The sequence below is a fragment of the Lates calcarifer genome, linkage group LG4, assembly GCF_001640805.2.
Source record: "Lates calcarifer isolate ASB-BC8 linkage group LG4, TLL_Latcal_v3, whole genome shotgun sequence".
NCBI classification, from domain to species: domain Eukaryota; kingdom Metazoa; phylum Chordata; class Actinopteri; family Centropomidae; genus Lates; species Lates calcarifer.
Genome location: NC_066836.1, coordinates 9,250,017 through 9,269,874, shown reverse-complemented (window position 1 = coordinate 9,269,874; position 19,858 = coordinate 9,250,017). Strand labels below are relative to the sequence as shown.

Sequence of the window (19,858 nt, the reverse complement as noted above, 5' to 3'; positions counted from 1 at the left end):
TTTACTTTTTGAATTTGAAAGACTTGATCGCTACTTTATCTTATGTAAAGGGACATTTACTTAATAATACTTCTGCCTCCACAGGAAGGAATCTGAAATTGGCTGATGAACATGATACATTTCAGTTTCAGTGGTTATATTCTTAATTTAAACATTTTTTAAATGTCTATCTTTTATAAGCACTTTATAAGCAGCCTTGTTGACATGTAGCAGTATGTGTAACTATCTGTAAGGAAATGTGTGGGCCAGAATTCCAGGATTGTTTTGATTGCTCACAATAAAACTTTATGTATTGCAACCTGGAGTACAGGATTACAACAAAGGATTATAACAAAACCAAATCCCCCCATGCAACAACAACAACAAAAAAAAAAAAGTAGATTGATTTTCATCGAGATGTCAATCGATGCACTGTTTCGCTGATGGCATCAGAGGGCGGAGTGTCACATTTTCTGCCGATGAGATTGAGCGGCAGCGAGGGGCTTAGTGGCAAATACAATCGAGGAGTGTAAACATACCAAGGGCCGCAAGAGGCCGAATCAATGCCTCCAGTCTGGGATTGATTAATTACCCCAAGAAAGAGACTGAGGTGTGAGGGCACCAGAGAAACCTGATCAGAACAAGATTTATCACCCAATCTCTGTATCATCACTCCCTCCCTCTCTCCTTTTCTCTTCTTTTACTTTCCCCCCCAAATCTGCCCTTCTCCTTTTACTAACTCGAGTTTGTCATGTGAAAATGTGAATGACTCTTAAACATGTAGCTGAGGTTAAAAAAAACAAAAAACAAAACCAAACCAAAAAACAAAACAGAAAAACAACTTGGTAATTTTAACCTTAAACTACATTTTTAATCTACACATACCAAGAAGTCCAACAACATACTTGTCAATAAACTACTGAATATCTACAACATGTGATAGACAAAATATAACATGTTAATCAGTGAGCTTTAGAGGTGCTGGTAGGTAGATTTAGTTACCAGACAGTGCCAGGCTAGCTGTTTCCCCTTGTGTACAGCCTTTATGCTAAGCTAAGCTAAAAGCGAATAAGTGTATGTTCTCCAAAATGTCAAACTACGCCTTCAATATTCTGCAGATGGGTGCCTCTCTTTTACTTCTAGAGCAATATGACAATGCTACCACTAGTCTGGCTTCAATTTCCTCTAAAGTTGTTATTGTAGTTTTTGTCTCTATTTCTGTATTTCAAACTCCGAGAGGAAAAAAAAACATAGAAGATGTGGGGACAAATCAGGCCCACATTCAGCCAAACAGCCAAACATATGAGACTAAATGCAAATCATTGTGCTCAACACAGTGATTGCAACAACAGAGTTTAGCACAGGTAGTAGTAGCCACACGTCACACCTTCAAGAAAACAATGCAGCCGCTGATTGGAGATGCTGGTGGTTTGTCTGACTCATTTACACTTTCCACAACGCATCAGTTCCTTTTACAGCACATTTTAATTACAGCATAATGATAACACACAGGACAGAGACAGAAGCAGGCCTGGATAATGTTGTATTTCTACATACTTTTTGTAGACTTCCTTGTTATCAAATTGGTGAGGTTGGCCTCACAGTATGATAAGTATGAGTACCCTCAGAAATCTAGAGAATCACAGACATATCTTACCCAACACCTCCCTGTAGAAATCCTCCTTACACAACAACCCCTCTAATTCATTCAAGCAAAAAAAAAAAAAATCCAATCATGACAACATGATGATATCTTCCAGCTCATAGATTCCAAACTTGAGCCCCCAGATTTTAACTAGATATGTGTTTTTAAGTAAAAATAACCTCCAGCTGTGTGGCTGATTGAACAACTTTCCTTCCCTGCAGCTTTCAGCCTTCAGTATATTAGGACTGAGGAGACTGACGTCATGCCCTGTGTAATTTCTGTGGACATTTTAGCCCCTATAGGAATTTCCATGTGATAGGCATTTTATCAACCAATTTAATGATTTTTAGAGTCAGTATTTGCGCTGCTTGTGGGTTCTGTAATACTGCAGTTTTACAGGGAAAGGTTATCGTAGGCCCTATCCCCAACCTGGGGGACCAGGGGATCACAATTTGTCTGGTCCATACTCTTAGACCTGTTTGGCGTGGATGTCCCTACCAGGAGTACAAGACTCCAGTCGACATAGCTCTTGTAAAAGCTCTTGCTAAATCAATATTTTTATATCACCTTTGTGTCAGATGACAAGACTACATGTTTATGTAAAAAGTTGTTTGTAGTGACGAACCCACAGAGAATTATCATCCAACTCTGCAGCTTCCTCCGGCTCTAGGGAGTCTTTTATCTTGGCTTGGTTTCAACCCACTCGAAATTTTACTTTTCAGGGTCAGTCTCAAGTCTATCGTCAGTATAATTACCAGACATGGCAGGTACCTGTTTTCAAAAGAACAGCTTCAAAAACCCACTGTACAGTACCTGCCCAGCACCAAATGACAAAGTTTGCAACTAGCTGGTGAGCATAATTGAGCATTTAGCTGTTAAAAAGCCAGATATTTCCCTCAGATGTCAGTTGAGACCCAAATCAGAGCTGAAGTGAATATTGGATTCAAATTTATCAGGTGGCCAGTAACCCTACTCCAATTGAATACTACTGTGCTGTTCAAACAGGCCACTGTTTGCTCACACGTTCACCGTATCATCCTCATGTCAGTTTTCTAAGGTGATGATATATCACCATTACGATTAACTTGCGTTTGTGTGCGTGTCAGATTACTTGTAAGATAAATTGGTTTGAATTATCCATTTTCATGATAAATATCTTCTGACAAGGTTAAGTGAGAAGAACTAATTAGGAGTTCACATTTCAAATACCTTTGCTGTGAATCTTTTGTGACATTTTCTGTAGAGTCATCCTTCATTTTCATGCTAAATACAGAACATTGAACACAACATGACTGTCAATTTTCAAACGCCACTGAGTCCCAATAAACTATCTGGTCCGTCAAATGAATCTCCTCATGTGAGACTGTACACAGTGAATAAAGACTGGTCATTGTCATAACGAGGAAAACCACATGACAGCACTGATGTCTGATGCATGACTGTCTTTCTGTCGCCCTACATCCTCACCCGAACTAATGATGACCTTTGATTCCCAAAAGATGTCAGGAGATGAGAGAAAAAATGCAAACGCGCCCAATTAATTTAGGGTGAAGAGGACTGGAACGTGTGAGCACGTCATGCTGCTGGAGTGAATGGTGAGGGGCTCCAGGAAAAGACAAAGCTCAGTATAATTAGGATTCAGGAAGCCCTTTGTCAAAGATAATTAAAGCTGACAGCCACTGTGGAGTCAAGAGGAAGAGAGCAGAAAACCCCTTCAAACTACAAGCTTCACTTTAACACACTCTCTACATCTTTCAGTCTCTATACCACACACACACAAACACACACACACACACAACCCACGGTACCATTCATCATCCCGGCTTGCTTGGAAACTGCATACTAGGCAATAAAATAGATGACAGACTAACAGAGACAGTAAAGGTTGTTGTTGTATCTACACATCAAGCCTTTTGAGCTTGAAATTAAGCCAAACAATCTCGTTATTAGAGGTGACAGTTTCAGCACTGTGCAGACAGCTCACATCTCACCCTCTCACAAACCTGTTTTAGGTCTGAAGAGCAACCTCATGCTTTGTCACTGGAGGAGACTGTCTGCATTAATTGGCTAATTATCTGTTTAGCTGCAACATAACAAGGATCTGTCCTTTGTTTGACACATAACTACTCCAACTTACCACACAGACGAACATTAAAAAAATGTTTTATATTGGAACCACAGTATGAAATGGTTTGGCTAAAGCGAGACGTAACAGTGGCCCCTGTGGCCACAGGTGGCAATTACAGGATAATTTTAAAGGAAATTATTTCATTTTAAAGCTGCACTAATTAATATTCTCACATTAACAATGTATTGAATTCCAATATGTAATTTGAAGGAAATAGTGTGTGGTGATGAACCCAGAGAGAATTATAACCCAAAATTGAGCTGTGTGGATTTTATCTTTTTTTTGCTTTCCAGTCTGGAAAATAAACAACTTGAGAACTAAACAAAACAAAGCAGAACTAAAAGCAGCGTGAATATGACATGTTCAGCACAACTTTATATAGTGATAATATGTCAGTGCTAAGTTTTCGATTGTTCTGTAACTGATTAATAGATTTGCTTACAGATATAAGGTAACTTCTGAGTGAGTGGAATGGGTGCAGTGTGTCAATTTCTTGATTTACTATAAAAACACAATGTTTTATGAATAGTTTTCTCTCTTTTGGCCTTAAATAGTGTAGTAAATATTGAGATATCAGATGAACTGTTATTGCCTAATCCCTAAGAATTTGAAAGCTTGTGGTATTTTTCATGACATAACATCTTCATGGTCAAAGGGTATGACCTATTTGTCCCATTATAAACTAAACACTAAACACACCTGAAAGCTCTTTATAAAATAATGAAACAAACACAGACTGTTACATTTATTTTGATTCTACCAAATCATATCGGAATCATCATGCAAATGAGACTTTCCCATATATCCTCCCTGTCGAGTACAGCCTGCAGGAATGGAATATTTTAACAAGTTGTACACACACTCAAGGTGTTAAGCAGCATCACATTTTCTTCAGTTGTACCTTTTTTTAAGCTTGGCATTGACATTGACGGTCTATCTCTCATACTCACAAATACACAGACCTAAAGTATAATACATCTTTCAAAACTGGAACATTAAACGAAGGCATATATTTCATACTAAACTGATACACATCTCTGAATTCATTTCTTCATCTCCAGTTTTGTTTTCTGACACAGTGCCTTGTGTACTGTCTACCAGTGTCCAAATGAAACAGCTGTAGAGGCTGAAGTGCGTCATCACAGAGACCACCAGAGCCGTCGCAGAGAAGGCACTTATTAGTGACAGATAAAATGTGATTGGCTGAGTTCTCTTTGTTGTGGTTGGTGAGCTCCTCCCCTTAGTGAATGGAGGAGAGAACAGATATGGAAATTTTAAGAATACTGCTGGGTGAATCTCTGGTGGAACTCCTTGACTTTGTTCAGCAGGATCTGCAGCTTGTCATTTGGTGGCAAGATGGTCATTCTGTGTTAGAAGGGAGAGGAAAAGAAAGACAAAAATTAACTGTTGTAACAGCAGGAGATGACTTAAGACCGCTCCAAACCAACTCGAACATCCCAGTTCATGTCACAGATTTTCTAAAAAAACACATAATGTGGAAAAGTTCTATTAAATTCATGGCACCTTGCAAAGAGTTAAATATTGATAAGGACTTTGAAGCCTAACAATTATTTCTAGAAGTTATTCAATAACTAGAGAGAGTATAAAAGGATGATGTGTCAGTGAGTGGCAATCAGTCTTCTTTTTCTTTCTCACAAAATGCTCCAAATCATATTAACAGTCAGTTGCCAGTTTATTAGGTACACAAAGCAAAAGTCAGTGCAAAAGTTTTTTTTATTTTTTTATTGCAGTACTACTGTATTTGATTAGACCACTTTAGTTTTAACTTGTCGCACATAATAAACTGAGAACTGAGTGTATTTTACAACAGAGGAATAAGCAATGATTTTTGGCCAAGACCTCTATTCAGTAAGTCGATTTAGTAGATCAGCTGATTAATCAGTCAACTGTCACAAAACTAATTAGCATATGAGTCATTTTTCAAGCAAAATTGTCTAAAATTCTGCTGAATGACTGAGTATCTTTGGGTTTTTGGAAACTGTTGGAGTTGGAAACAGTTGGAAAGAAGAAACTATTTGAAGACATCAGCTTGGACTCAAGGAATCTATGAGGGGCATTTTCTATAGTTTCCTGACATTTCATAGAGGAAACAAAAGGATAATTGGCAGATTATCAATGATCAAAATGATCGTCAGTTACAGCCTCAGAGGTGCTCTGTACCTGAAGTGGTAGGTTCCATCCTTCTGGCCGAAGCCGCTTCCAGGTACGAGGCAGATCCCAGTCTCCTCCAGCATCTTCATGCAGTAAAACATATCTGGCTGCTGACCTTTGTCCTAACAGGAAGGAAAAGAAGCAACAACTGAGCTATTTGAGCCTTAATATTCTGCTAGTATAGGATTATTTCAAGTAGTAAGACGCTGATCAGGAATTTAGTAATTTTGTGATGTAAGACTACAGTAAAACAGTATAAGCCATATTTATAACAAAACATTGTTATTCCCAGTAAATGTACTGTATGCACTTGTTTTTTTCATTCCCAACACTCAATTATTTTCTTTCTGCTGCATTCATATTAGATTAATAACTTAAATTTAATAGGAAGGATTTTCAATTTGCAGAAAATCACATCAATTTAGAGTAGAAGTGGACCAAATGAAAGCAGAAACAACTCAACTGAGCATCTCTTTGTAACCAACAGTCCATCTCTCTACGTCTAATTTAAAAACGGTTAGAAGTACAGTGTTAACATATTTCTGGAAAAGCTCTTCAAAAGCTCTTCAAGTTTATTCATTTTTTACTGGTTTCAGTAATTGTACTCAATTTTATTTTTGTACGACTGCCCTTCAGCTTTGAGTACGGACATTTTTTAGCAGTAAAAAGGTAAATGAAGGTCGAAATAAGAAACAAAAAGAGATGAGTACTAATTTGAGGTAAAATAAATCTGAAGTATATCTAATTTCCTCTGGATCAAAAGCTTTTGTAAAGCCTATTTAAATTCTCTTTATAAGTGACCGAGAACAAGCTGAATGAACTGCACAGTGGCTCTATTAAAACTGCCAGTGGTAATGTTGACATAGGGAAGCTTTGCGTTCATGCATTGCTTTGGGGAAAAACACAGCCAAAAACAACGTATGGTAAGAACTGTGCGATCGGGATGTTGAGCAGAGTCACTGGGATTGATCAGGTGTCAGTAGGTCAGTTTGACTCTGACCTTATCCTCTGTAAGACTAATCAGATTCTCAGTGGCTGAGAACCCCCCACCCCTGGAAATTCCTACTGAGCAGTCAACTGCAGGACAGAATTGAAACCACAAGCTATCGGAAATCATTAGTTCCCTTTAGTAAACAGGGTGGATGCACAGTGTAGCTGGTTAAAGAGTTATTTAATCCAACATAATGTGGAGTATGAGATGTTGGTTTTATATCTTTCTGCTATGTATCTCAAATGTAATTTAAAGCCAACCCTGATTTTGGTTGTTTGTGGTGGAACATGACTGTTAGCAGACTGAGGGCTGTTGAGGTCATGAAGAGAAATATGAGGATGTGAAATAATAATAATAATGATAAGACCAAATAATAAGAAGTACATTAGTGGGAGTGATTAGAATAAAAACTTATGTAACTGTGTTATGTATTTTATTCCTCTCTTTGCTGCTCCTGATCAATGCCATTTCCTTGAAGCAAAAATAGTCAAACTTTATTGACAGAAACATCTATAAGAAGGTTGAGGACTGACCGTGGCCTCTTTAATGGCTTTTTCAGGGATGGTTATGCGAGGGAAGGAGTACATGGCACCCTGCACAGGATTGCAGCTGATGCCTTGCACTGTATTGAGAACCTGCTCTGTAAGCTTGGCCTTCTGTGCCAAGGCACTTAAGGTAGCTGTGCGCTCCTGAATGTGGGAGAGAGAACAGATAGGATAGAGAGAGAAAAAATTTAAAGAGAGAGGTTACTAGAATCAGAAAACACTGTAAGTCCTAAGTCCTAAAGCGGTGCAATAATGAACAGATCTGGAGAGGGTTATGATTCAGTACCATTAAGCTGTCCCCTGCCATATTTTATTGGCTGAGAGTGAAATGATGGCCCAGTATGTCTCTGGACTTTTCAAATGAAGTTTTCTGCTTGAATTTCTCCAGACGTCTGTGAGTTCCACAACACAGATGAATGTCAATGCCAGATACTGCCCAATAAGTGTGAACAGCTCATGTGAATGATCATTTGAGTAATTTTTCACTCCTACAAGACGTTGTGAATTGGAAGCACTATTATGATACAATGACTATTTTAATGTTTGTAATATGATTCAGCATTTCAAAACAGTCATCTACAAGTTACTGGGAAAAAAGATATAAAAATGGACCCCAGAAATAGCAAACTATTCACTGTAAATGATTTCAGATTCGAGGAGAAGACAACAAAATCAGATGTTTTCTGCATGTTGAAACTTGTATGAGATAAAACAAAACGGCCAATTAAAGCAACAAAAAATAAATGACTAGGTAAGATCCATAATCAGTGGCAGTGTACTGATAATGCATAACAACAGATTATATTGGTGAATTGATTATCTGTCCCACCCCTAGAGAAAATAATGAGGGTTGTAGGTTGTACAACCTTGATGAAGTTGTCATATGAAGGCTCTCCAGGCTGCGGAGGGTTGACCACCAGGTCCATTAGAGCCTGACCAGGAACAGGAGGACACAGACGGACCGACACCAGCTTAGTCAGCTGGGCCTTCACCTCATCGTCCATGTTGATAATCTCCATGTAGCCTCCGCGGAAACCACACCTAAGAGGGAGGCAAAAACATTATGATGTGACTTAGCAGCACCAAAAATGCACAGAAGACAGAAACACGACCAAACAAGTTATAGCAGAAGTAGTTGGCAACATCGTTGTCACTAGGTCTGACAGATTTATCCCAGCATGGAAGTGATGACTTACTCTCCCATGTAACACTTGGAAGTGGAGTGGAAGGACGCCAGTTCCACTGTATTCGAGTACTCTGGCCCCATCTCAAACAGAACCTTCTTAAAAGAGTGGAACTGGCAACCCTCAGCGTACACGTTATCCTGGTACACCTGGAAGAAGGAGACAGAATGAGAGACAGTAGTCGACAATAAGGCAGGCAGACGTTTAAAAAGATGCAGAGACAATACCTCATCAGCCATGAGGAAGAGACGCTCCTTTGCTGCAAATCGGATTACATCCTCAATGCACTCTCTGCTCTGAACCTGACCTGTGAAAGAATAGTAGGCTCATTATGGAGAAGGGTTTGAAATGGTGATTGAGCAGGCAGTTATGTCCATTTGCTGCCATCTAGTGGCTCCTCTGAGGAGCATGTGAAATCCATGGTCATAACACTAATGCTAATGGGGAGACATGACGATATATCTTTCACAGGGAGACATATGTAGGGAGACATCATAATAATATCCATTTTTGACAAGAAAAAAATGAAGAGAACTTTACCGGTGGGGTTTCCGGGGTTGATGATGCACAGGGCTCGGGGGTTGCAGTATTGCCGAGCTTCATCCAGAGCCCGCTGCAACTCGCCGATGTCCAGGCTCCAGCATGTTTCCTCATTTAGGTAATAGTTAATCTGCACAGCGCCGAGTTCGGCCAGCGCAGCCGAATACAGGGGATACTGAGGTATGGAGATCATGACGCCTGTACGGGCCGCACCTTCCCCACACACCAGCAACTTCAGCATGGTCTGAGAGGGCAGGATGGGGGGGTAAAGAAAGACATGAGATATGCTGTTGCTCCGTATCACATTATACATTGAGGTGTTTCTGTTACTAAGTCTGCCTTCACTGATATAAAAAGGGTGGAAAAAATGATTAAACATGTTATCATACAATACGATACAGCACTACAAACCTCCAAAATGACAGTGACGTTGAATCAACACCTCTCTGAAACAGTTTCAACACAAATTGAACGATGTAACCTTCATGAAGGTCATAAACTGTTGTGTTAGACTGCATTAGTTTTAACTGACACTTGAGTAAGTCAACTCAGCTATGTCAACCTGTAATCATGTTTTAGAATTAGATATACAGTGGCTTCATCTTTGTGCCACTTTGCATGCAACAAAATTTGAGTCAAAGATTGAAAAAGGAAACAGGTGTACTTCCCGTACACTGAATTTCAGTTGGGTGCTCTACTTCTGTATGTTAGTTATTAAGCCTTCATTAGACTTTAGAAAGGACATACAGGGTCACAGGTCAAAACGTGGGCATCAGTGATCCAATTTGAACAATTGATCTTGTATATATTCAACTTTTGGCTGTGTGTATGATGTGCCCTTTAACATCCCTTATATTGTACATGCTGAGATGACACCTTGATACCTAAATATATCATCATGTTTTGTCAGTTCAATGACAAACACGATTAGTAGAGCGGAAGAGACACAGAGTCTAAATGAGAAGTGTTTTGTACCACAATGCCGTCGCTGGCCCCTGTGGTGAGGTAAATGTCGTCTGGGTCACAGGGCACACCACCATCCCTTCGCTCAATGTAGCGAGCCACATCCTGACGCACAGAGTCTATGCCCTGACTGGCACTGTAGGAGCCTGAGGGAGATTCATACGAAGACAATATGAATCACGTATTAACACAACAAATGTTAAAACAACAAAGCACCACCAGAAAGCACAATCTAACACATAATGTGCATGTAAATGTGATAATAAACAGCCAGGGCTATATAAAGCTTGCGTTTGTGCATCACACTCATACACACCCATACTGTTCCCTCCACAGGACTGCAGAATGCGGTGTGCTCTACTTTTAGCATCCTCTGGGAATGTACTGTCATTCAGCAGTTCAGGGTAGGAGCATAGCGCCAAGACCTTGAAACAAAGAGAGATGTGAGTATCGGGGGTGGAAGGGACATTATGTGAAATCCTGCAGATTACTGCATAAGACGGGAAAACTGATTGACACCATTTTATCTGAGGGAGGTAGAAATCTGTTTTTTAGACATTAGGAGTCAGGGGGGAGGTGCTATATTTAGAGGGGAGGTTGGGGGGAAGGGCTTAGGAGCAGACCTGTCGGAAGAAAGTGATTGGCTGCTGTCCCATAGCATGAGCGTCACCAATGTTGGCCTTGATGACCTCTGCAAATGGCTTCTTCATTCCCTGCAGAACATAAAACACAACACACAGACATGATTATACATCTGAAGAAAGGAAAGAAAAGTGTGAACGGTGAGAGCATTTGCACACAAATTCGCATACAAACAATTATGTCACTACCTCAAATTCAAACTGTCAAAGAGAATGGGGTTGGCTGAGAGCTCCCACTGCACCTAAACAAACTTGACCCCGCGCTTAAACACATGCATAGTTTTTCCATCAACACAAGAGGGCTGAGATCCCAGCAGCTGCGGAGAACACAGTGGGTTAGTGGTTTACTCATAATCACTTGCAGGAATGAAATTTATTGGCTGAACTCAACCAGTTATTTTCCTGCAACTGGAGTGTATGAGGAAGGAGGATGGATGGTGGAAACAAAAACAAAAACTTTTTTGTCCAGAACAGGGCAACACCAAGTTATCAGGTGATACGACAAGCAGGTTTATACTCCACAGAAAACTTTTCATTTATAGGTTTCTGATTAAATTTTACGAGTCCGATATTCTGAGTAACAACATAAACCCAAGATGTCAGTTTCAGTGTCAGCTGCTAACTTTCTATAATCTTACACACTGACTGCTACCAAAGTGAAGTGTAATTCTTAACTGACAGAAATGGAAAAATTTGCACCAGGGAAAGACACAATTTGGTAGAAACAATTCAGTGTATTTGCAACAACCTTGACATACAGATAGTATGTGCAAACGGGAGCAAAGTTTCAACCTGAGCAAACCGCCTTATCACACTGATAGCATTACCTTCCTGACACATAAACACACAGACATACATTATACAGAGGCTTTTAACCTCATTTAGTGTAGGCCGAGGAAGAACAGGAATCATGACAGCAAAGCAGCAGTGAGCTAAATGTCAAAAATAACCAGGAGAATATATTACCAAAATCAAGGTATCAATTTACTGTCTTCCAGGTCAATAAGATAATATTTCAGAAAGATAATATCTTGAGCAGCTGAGATCACTGACAGAGGACAAACAGCAATGCAGGCAGGCACGTGCACAAACACAAGCGTGCGCGCACGGACGCACACATGCTATTAACACCAGATGTTAAGAGCAGTATGACACTGCAGAAAAGCCACAAGTGGAGCCTCACGCTGACACCCTGTGGAAATCAAAGTACCCTGTTTGTTTGATTTGTCCAATCCAGTCCAGATTTTGGGAAACTTGAGTCTCTGGCTCTCCCATTGGTCACACATAAGAGGCGTCTCTCAGCCTGCACCAATAACGTTATACTGGGTGAATAACACCCCCAGGTTAAAAGGACCACCCATTCATGATGGGGATCTTTTACAAACACACTGACCTCTGCCCCTGAGAATGGACTGGAAAGGCCTGTGCTTTTTGTCCTCCATCACTGGTTAAAAAAACAGTCCAGCTAACAAAGCTGAGGTTCAAGCAGAAGGTGAAACAGTGCTCACGATGTAAAACTGCAGAGGTATTTGTCTTTACACTCAAGGAGTCCTTCCATTAGAGACGTAACACAGTGAAAGTATGTAAATAACATTGTGACTACAGCTGATAACAGTATTAAGTTCAGATAAGAAACAGTGATAGGAAAATTCACTTTGCATCACTCACAAGTTTTTCTTCAGCACCAAAGACATCCAATACTCAGACCAGTCTCAATTGAAATGCAATCTCAGCATGGCTTCTACAATGGAAAACATGTTTATAGGTATGTTTGCGTATTGTATTTCATTCTCGCAGAACATGTGGAAAGAATTTGACAAAAACTAGCCTTGTGTGTCTGGTCAGTCTGTCCCTGCAGTAACTCACTGAAAAGCTCCCCATTCGCTATCAACTGGTTGCTCATTAGGACGAAACAAAGGCTGCAATGTAATAACTGCATGTGCAGCCTTGTTAAATGGTGCACTCAGTTGGCTCAGAGTTGCTCTTGTTCTTAGGAAAAGCTCTGAACAACCCATCTTTAGTATTTAGGAGAAAAAAGCAGGAACAATGCAGTGGCTGTGCTGTAAATGAAGAGCAAAGATCTGCCTTCCTAAGAACACAGTGTGTAGGAAACCAGAGTAGGGGATAACAGTGTGCATTTGGGTGTGTTTGTGTGTGTGTATTTAATTCCATGACAAAGGAGAAAATACCACTGTGACCTGTTTCCCAAAGTAACCGAACACCATCCAACACCGCAATTTGGGAAAGAAGGTGCTTGTAAAAAGAGGAAAAATGTGTTTTGACAAACTTAGAACAACAGTTAAAAGTCTTTAAAAGCAAAGCTCTGTTCTTTTGAAGAGTCTTAGTGCCTGGAGAGGACTGGCTTGCCTCCTGGCTTTGTGCTGTACTACTGAAAAGACTGGCAGCGGGAAAATGTGCAGTTAATGAACAAAGAAATGGCAGTGCTTCTCCTATCTTAGAGGGAAATGTGATGAATAAAAAGGTCATTAGCAGTTGAAAGACATACAGTCATTATCTTATTGCTTCCCTGAAAATGCTTCCATTCCTCAGTATCCTGGCTGAATTTTACCAGATGGAACCAAAAGCAATTCCCTCTGCTTTCTGAACAATCTAAATATCAACTCGATAATGTCCAATCAACCTCTGGTACAGCTGAGAAGCTGCAAATAGGCATTGGTCAGAACAAACAGAACATAAAATCTTTGGTGCCAGCGAACCATCTGGTTAAAAAGGTCACTACCATCATTACAGGCCCCTGCAGGGCCCACACCACTGCGCCTCTCACCTGTGCAAGAACCTGTTCGCATGCTCATCCCTTCCTGAGCAAAGCACTCAAGAGAGGACAGTTTTCACACCAGACTGCACTCGGTACACTAACAGCTGGTTGCCACATCACCATAAACAGTGTCAGAGGAAGGGATCGGACAGTGCTTAAGAAAAGAGAGAGGAAAAAAAGAAGAGGATTTGGATATCTTGGGATCTGGATTTACTGTGCCAATAACTTGAATACACTTTATCTCATGCATTAGAATTTTTGACTTAAAATGCTATGAGACAACAGATGAGGTCAAACTAGAGTTTCCTGCTTTTTTCTTACTTTTGAGTCAACTATAACAATGCTTATGCTTTTGTGGAGGTACTGAAATAAAAAACACAAACGTGAGCAGATGAGCCAAGTTGGACAGTTGGATAATTGGAGAGCAGGAATTTTCAGAAGTTGTCTGACAGATTTTCACTGGGTTGTCAGATGGTGAAAAACAGATAATAAAACCAGGCTGGACAGAAAAAACATAGTCGCTAGTTCAGACTATGGACTTTCACCTCTCTGTAAGGGCTCTTCATAAGCAACTGTGATTAATACACAGGAGAGGATGAAAAAGCAGCAAGTGTGACTTCGAAAAAAAAAACATGAGCTAGAGATTAACACAAGGGACCAGACAGAAAGAGGTGATATAGCATATTATCTGGATCACACTGGTCTTCAAATTGTCCAAAACAGTCAGCCTCCTCAGAAATTACTAACTAACTAATGGACTTTGATAAGAGGGTGCGTGGGCAGTCCAGCAAATGATAACGCTGAGAGCGTTCTTTTGGGATAATGTTTAGATGGTGAGAATATAATCAGGAAGGGAAGCATGCTGATCCACAATTATAACAAATGAAAGGCACTGATTGGTGTCATGCTTAGCCAAACCACAAATCTATCAGCGGCAAATAAGCATGCAGAGTCAAATCTACCATGGCATGGGCATTTTTAAAAACCAATTCACATTCAAGGTTCAAAGAGATTCCAAATGGTTCATTATGGCAAGTCCTGAATGATATCAATGTCAAATTTTCGGGTGTGGTTCAGGTACAGTAACAATAAAATGACAATTAGAAGGTTTCAACCCGTTAGGTGAAGCACTAATAGTGTTCCTATATATAAAATGCAGGGAAATTGGCTTATATTGGTCTACAGAAGTGCACTGCCCCAGTCTGACCAGAATAAACCCTAACAGGCACACGACACAAAATGTATTTGACATGCAAAAATGAGAAGCGGGTGTGAAAATGAGAGATCTAATACAGAGTATGGTCTATAGAGGCTGCAGGTGGTGTAGAAACTAAGATCAGACGGCTCGATGTACAAACCTCTGAGAGCTCCCTCTCCAGCTCCACAGCCCGCTGCACGATGGGCCCCCGCACGGCGTACTCCACCTTCTTCACTGTGGGGTTCATGGTGTCGATGGTCAACACCTTGGCCCGGGACACCATTCCATTTTCGGACATTTTCTCTTGGGGCAGCCCACGCCGTGTCGCACTCAGACTCGATAAAGCTCTGCCGGGAGAGGAGGAGGACAAAGGGGGAGAGGTCAGTGAGCGGACCCTGGGACCACCACCACCACCGCCGCCGCCGCCGGCTAACAACGCGTCTCGGCCCCGGCTCAAAAGCCGGGCGTTTCTGGGTGATAGGAACTGCATCCGTGCGGCTGACATGTTACACGATCGTCTCTTTTGAAAGTTTGGTAACTTATAAAGCCTCTGTGGTGCGACTGCGAACTGCAACACGCCGGTTACTTTACTCGAGACGACTGAAATCAAAGTTGTGTAAGTGGAGCCTAAAAATGACTAAGCGCTCAGACCTTTGAACCTCACTGAGGTGATATAGTATTTAAGGGGCTCCGACGACACTAAAGTCCCAGGATGTTTCTTACGAGCCTGCCAGCATCCACACACACTGACTAAACTTTTCACTCTGAATTCTTTGGGGTACATTCCCTGCACACATGGCAACGCTACAACCAGCGAGCGTATCCCTCCCCCTTTGTGTGGCTTCATGTCCACCGTTATCCCAGCCCCCAACTCCCCTCCGTTATCCTACGCACCGTGAGGCTGTCAATCAGGGTCGGTTCTCCGGTTACTAAGCTCAAACGGCTTTGGGACTTTTACAGACGTGGCTCAGAGCAGAGAGATAAAACCAGCGAACCCGGTACACCGTCCAACTTTGTCCCGTGCTCACAACACCGCGCCCCACTTTTTTTGTCTTAAGTGCTCCATGCGGTTCGGGAGGAGGATACTTGGTGAACAAAACACATGAATGCTCCTCCTATCTGGACTGGAGCCTACATAGGTTTCCTCCATCTGCTGAGGTGGTTTCATGCAAATTCCCCAGTCAAAATCTTTATTAACCGGTGCCATCAGAGCATTATCACATAAAAAGTCTATCCAAACTCCTCCCTGGGATATTCCTATAGGTGTATAGATAAATGTATTATTTTACTGTTGCTCAGCAGTGTTTACAGCCCCTTCTTTGTAGGGTCAGACTAAAGGAACAAGGTCAGTCCTAATGGCACTGGTTCAAATTTCACATTTCTCAGGTTAAACTGGGACGGTCATGTTCTCTGACATCCCCTCGCTCACTCGCAGGAACTTCTACACACAAAATGAAGCATGAAGAAGCAGCAGCAGAGCATCTGATGAAAACGGGGATTGGAAACTACTTACTGGGATGTTACAGATCCTCAGTCTGACTTTCAGTGAAACTCTGCCTTCACACTGAAAAGTGAGAGAGCGATAGGTTTCTTGAAATTACCAGTGCAGATATAAACAAGACAAAACACAGCAATTATCATGGGTAGGAGTGTTCATTCAGTAATGGCATGTACGTGTCTGCTTTGTCTATAGTCACTGCCACTATTATTATAGCATTATGTGGTGCAGAATACAGATAGCTTTGTAATTTTTGCATATGTGAGTTATAGAACAGGTCCTTAAATATTTTCCTTAAAGATCAATACACTACTTTATCCATACTGTCTGTGTCACATAGTTGTCAAGTAAATATGTATGAGATATGAACAAACATTGTATAAAGGTTGCTAATAGTGCATTGTTAAGCAGTTTAAATTGAAATACTAATGTTAAAACCACTGGACTGCTTTTGCTTCATATTTGGTTTTGCAATGAAAAAGACTGCAAACATTATTATTTCACAACAGCAGTAAGAAAAATGTGAATAAATCACACTGATACAAAGATTCATAGAAAGTAACCAACTATATTTAGGATCAGAACTGGAGCATACAAATAAATAATTTATCTTTTTTGAAGCCAAATGATTCAAAGTGTTCACACAACAAACAGCAGGCACTTAAATCCCAGTGTAACCTTTTCACATGATTCTCTAATACATTTTGAGATACAGTACAATCCTAGTGATAATGTTAGTATTCAGTCTGTCCAGCTTTCACTGCTGTCACAGAAACAGCCTTGAAGTGAGTGAAGTTAGACACGCTTGTTCAATTACTTATCTCCTAAATGCAAAACAAAGCTAAAAGAAGGTCACTTTGGTGTGGGATTTTCAACTGTTTTCATACTTAAGATTGCATTAAGTTGAACAGATGGAAGCTGATTCTATTTGCAGTCACTGGTAAAGATATGAGGAAAAAACTAAATATCAGCAGTGAACACATTACAGGTGAATAGCCATTCTGTCAAACTTGGTAGGTTTACCCAAAACTGAGATGTTGAAAAAAAACAAAACAAAACATTAAAACCCAGTGGCTGCAACTATATCAGAGAGAGTTTGTGTGGCCACCGTACGCAGTGCGAAGGTGGGGACTGATGGTGGTATAAGCAAGAAGAGCTGGTGCTGTGCTGTCTGAAGTCCATAGCTTTTGCACTCCTCTGTGACTAGGTAGCACTGTAGCGGCTGGTGTGAGAATCCAAGGACAAAATCTTCACTGTTGCTTCTCTGAGGCCTCTCCTCTGGTGGAACACACAGCGCCTCCTCCTGGCTGAAGTAGCGCGTCGTGCTGAAGATGTAGAAAAGCTTCAGCAGCTCCCAGCAGCGGGCCTTGGAGGGTAAAGGATGGTCAGAGAGCAGGTGACTGGCAAGACTCCGCACACAGGAGACTGAGCGACGTGTTTCACGGTTGATGAGAAGAAGTGCCAGCACGTCGGGGCGCAGGGATACAGATGCAGGTAAGCAGCGGTCTCCAACAGCCAGGCAGTCTCTCAGGCTCTCCACCAGGGGTGTCCAGAAACGACCTACCAGCCCACTCTCGGCTCTGTGCAGGGAAGGGGTGGGACCGCACAGCACGCACACATCTGCCCCAGGGAGCAGCTGGAAGCGGAGGAGGCGATGGGCAACAGTGGGGCTGCCGTGAGGAAGGAAAACTGGGTAATCACAGGAGGCTGACCCTGAGGCCGACAGGGACCGCATCAAAGCAGAGAGCAGCACAACTTCTTGTGGTGCTAGGCGCCACCACATCTCAGTTGCTGCAGCTATTCGCCCGTGGACAATAAGGCAACCAAACTCACTGTCGGAAGCCTGTGCAAAGCTATCCACCGCCTCCTGAAGAAGAGTAGAATTTGGAGGCAGCAGTGAATCAGCACAGTGTGTCAGGTTACCCAGGATGCCCTCTTGCCTGTCCTCCATGAGCTGGTCAATGAGACTGAAGCAGGACCGTAAGTCCCTCTTCAGCCTCTCAATATTCCTCATGTTGGCCAGCTCATCCTGCCCCAACACCAGCACCATGCAGTTCCACACATTCTCCAGGAGGCGTTGCAAACGCACCTCCTCATCTTTGCTGCTGCCGCCCGCGCCACCACCTTGTCCACCTTGTCCACCTCCACTCACGGCGATGAGCATCACACTGTCCTGGAAAACTCTCCACACCACCTTCCCCCCGCCTTCGGTCTCACAGCAGGACAACACCGCCCCCTGACCACCTCCAAACATGTGCACACCGTTCAGGGAGCCGATGACAGAGAAGGGGAGCTGTTTGGAGGCTCCCCTTGTGAAAAGAGGAACCCCGCTGCTGGCCGTGAGGCAGAGGAGCTGTGTTGACCCATCCTGGAGCATCATCATGGGGTTAAGCTAGCTGTGGTTCACTCTTAAATGCGCGCTAAACAGACTCGTTTTCAGCCGCAGTAGATTATTCAACCAGTCACGGTTTTCATTGACTGAATTGAACTAACCGACCAACAGATACAGCTAAATCTGGTTCTGGTGTTACATCATACAGGGTGAGCACCCCTATGAGCCGTTAGCATCGCGTACCGTTAAACCATTGTCCTGCAGCTGGCTGAAACCGGTACCAACAAACGACAAGACAAGAGATATCATGCAACAAATCTAGCTACCAAGACCGGAATGAACACATACCGCCGGCTCACTAACCGCTTCGCTGTTGTTTGCTAACTGTATTTAACATGCTAGGTTAACAAAAGAAGTTACCGTCGTTTCCACAGTAACGCTGTCCCATGATTCATTCTCCGAACTGGCGAGGACGGTTACATCCGGCTGGTCGAGCTGCAGTTATGAGTTACGAGCTCTGTTATAACCGCTGAAGGAGCGGGACAAGACAACCGACCTGAGTTCAGTCCCTGGAGCTCGTGGAAGTGTTGTTCACATGGATCTGGCAACCGTTGCTGCACTTCTCGCGAGAGTCGATCCAACCAGCGGGTGGCACCATGAATGTATTATAAAGTATAATACACCCATGGGTGGCACTGCGATACTGATACTCGATATAGTTACTTACTATATTTATTTTTTGTATTTCTTTTTATCGTCACTTGATAACTGTAACGATTGTGTTATGCCTGGATACTCATCTGAGTCCTACAAGTTACATGTGCGTTACTATAATGTAAATTAAAGGCCTTTTTGTTATGATCAAGATCAATAGTGGAATGTAATCAAGTACATGCACTCAGCTACTCTACAAATATGAGATAGTTACATTATAATTTTCATTTTATGATACTTTATACATTTACTGTATGGGACCCAAACATGTTCAGTAATAAATAAATAAATAGAACATAAAATAAATGAGAAAATATGTAAATTAATGGTTACATTTTGAAAAAGAACTTTTAAAATGGGTAAAAACATTTTCCCCAGTAACACGAGTCACATTTTATGTTGATAAAATAGCTGATAATACTTACTACTAGTTTTACTTAAACTTACAGAGTATGTGTTATAATGTTATATTTCCTCTTTACTCAAGTACAGAAACTTCTTCCACCACTGGTTATGATTTTCTACAACCCTGTTTGGCAGTCTAGCTGTTTA

The 19,858-nt window shown here is 41.6% G+C and overlaps 2 protein-coding genes across 7 annotated transcripts; both read right to left on the bottom strand.

Moving 5' to 3' along the window:
* Nucleotides 1-4,484: 4,484 nt before the first annotated feature.
* On the bottom strand, nt 4,485-19,191 carry gpt (glutamic--pyruvic transaminase). 6 transcript variants are annotated; one of them, XM_018676289.2, is made up of 13 exons: nt 19,013-19,178; nt 16,276-16,326; nt 14,923-15,109; nt 10,771-10,860; nt 10,464-10,572; nt 10,160-10,293; nt 9,185-9,428; nt 8,872-8,951; nt 8,657-8,793; nt 8,327-8,501; nt 7,449-7,604; nt 5,934-6,046; nt 4,485-5,117 (listed from the first exon to the last, which is right to left on the bottom strand). In XM_018676289.2, exons 3-13 carry the CDS (start codon nt 15,058-15,060, stop codon nt 5,027-5,029), a joined length of 1,467 nt encoding a protein of 488 aa, XP_018531805.1. In that variant the 5' UTR covers nt 15,061-15,109; nt 16,276-16,326; nt 19,013-19,178; the 3' UTR covers nt 4,485-5,026. The 6 variants fall into 6 exon arrangements, with proteins under 6 accessions (XP_018531805.1, XP_018531804.1, XP_018531806.1 ...); XM_018676288.2 differs by lacking the exon at nt 16,276-16,326 and having other exon boundaries at nt 19,013-19,191; XM_018676290.2 differs by lacking the exons at nt 16,276-16,326; nt 19,013-19,178 and adding an exon at nt 15,657-15,801.
* Nucleotides 16,809-19,006, bottom strand: fuz (fuzzy planar cell polarity protein). The gene has a single exon (XM_018676292.1). The coding sequence runs from the start codon at nt 18,641-18,643 to the stop codon at nt 17,321-17,323; it is 1,323 nt and encodes a 440-aa protein (XP_018531808.1). The 5' UTR covers nt 18,644-19,006; the 3' UTR covers nt 16,809-17,320.
* Nucleotides 19,192-19,858: the final 667 nt, after the last annotated feature.

Excerpts from the sequence above, each read along its gene's own strand:
- gpt (XM_018676286.2), bottom strand. The coding sequence starts at position 15,267 with ATGTCAGCCGCACGGATGCAGTTCCTATCACCCAGAAACGCCCGGCTT. Across the intron at positions 10,294-10,463 it reads CTGTGGAGGGAACAGTATGG|GCTCCTACAGTGCCAGTCAG; the intron begins GTGTGTATGAGT and ends AATCTCCCTCAG. Across the intron at positions 9,429-10,159 it reads GGGCCAGCGACGGCATTGTG|ACCATGCTGAAGTTGCTGGT; the intron begins GTACAAAACACT and ends CTGCCCTCTCAG.
- fuz (XM_018676292.1), bottom strand. The coding sequence starts at position 18,643 with ATGATGATGCTCCAGGATGGGTCAACACAGCTCCTCTGCCTCACGGCC.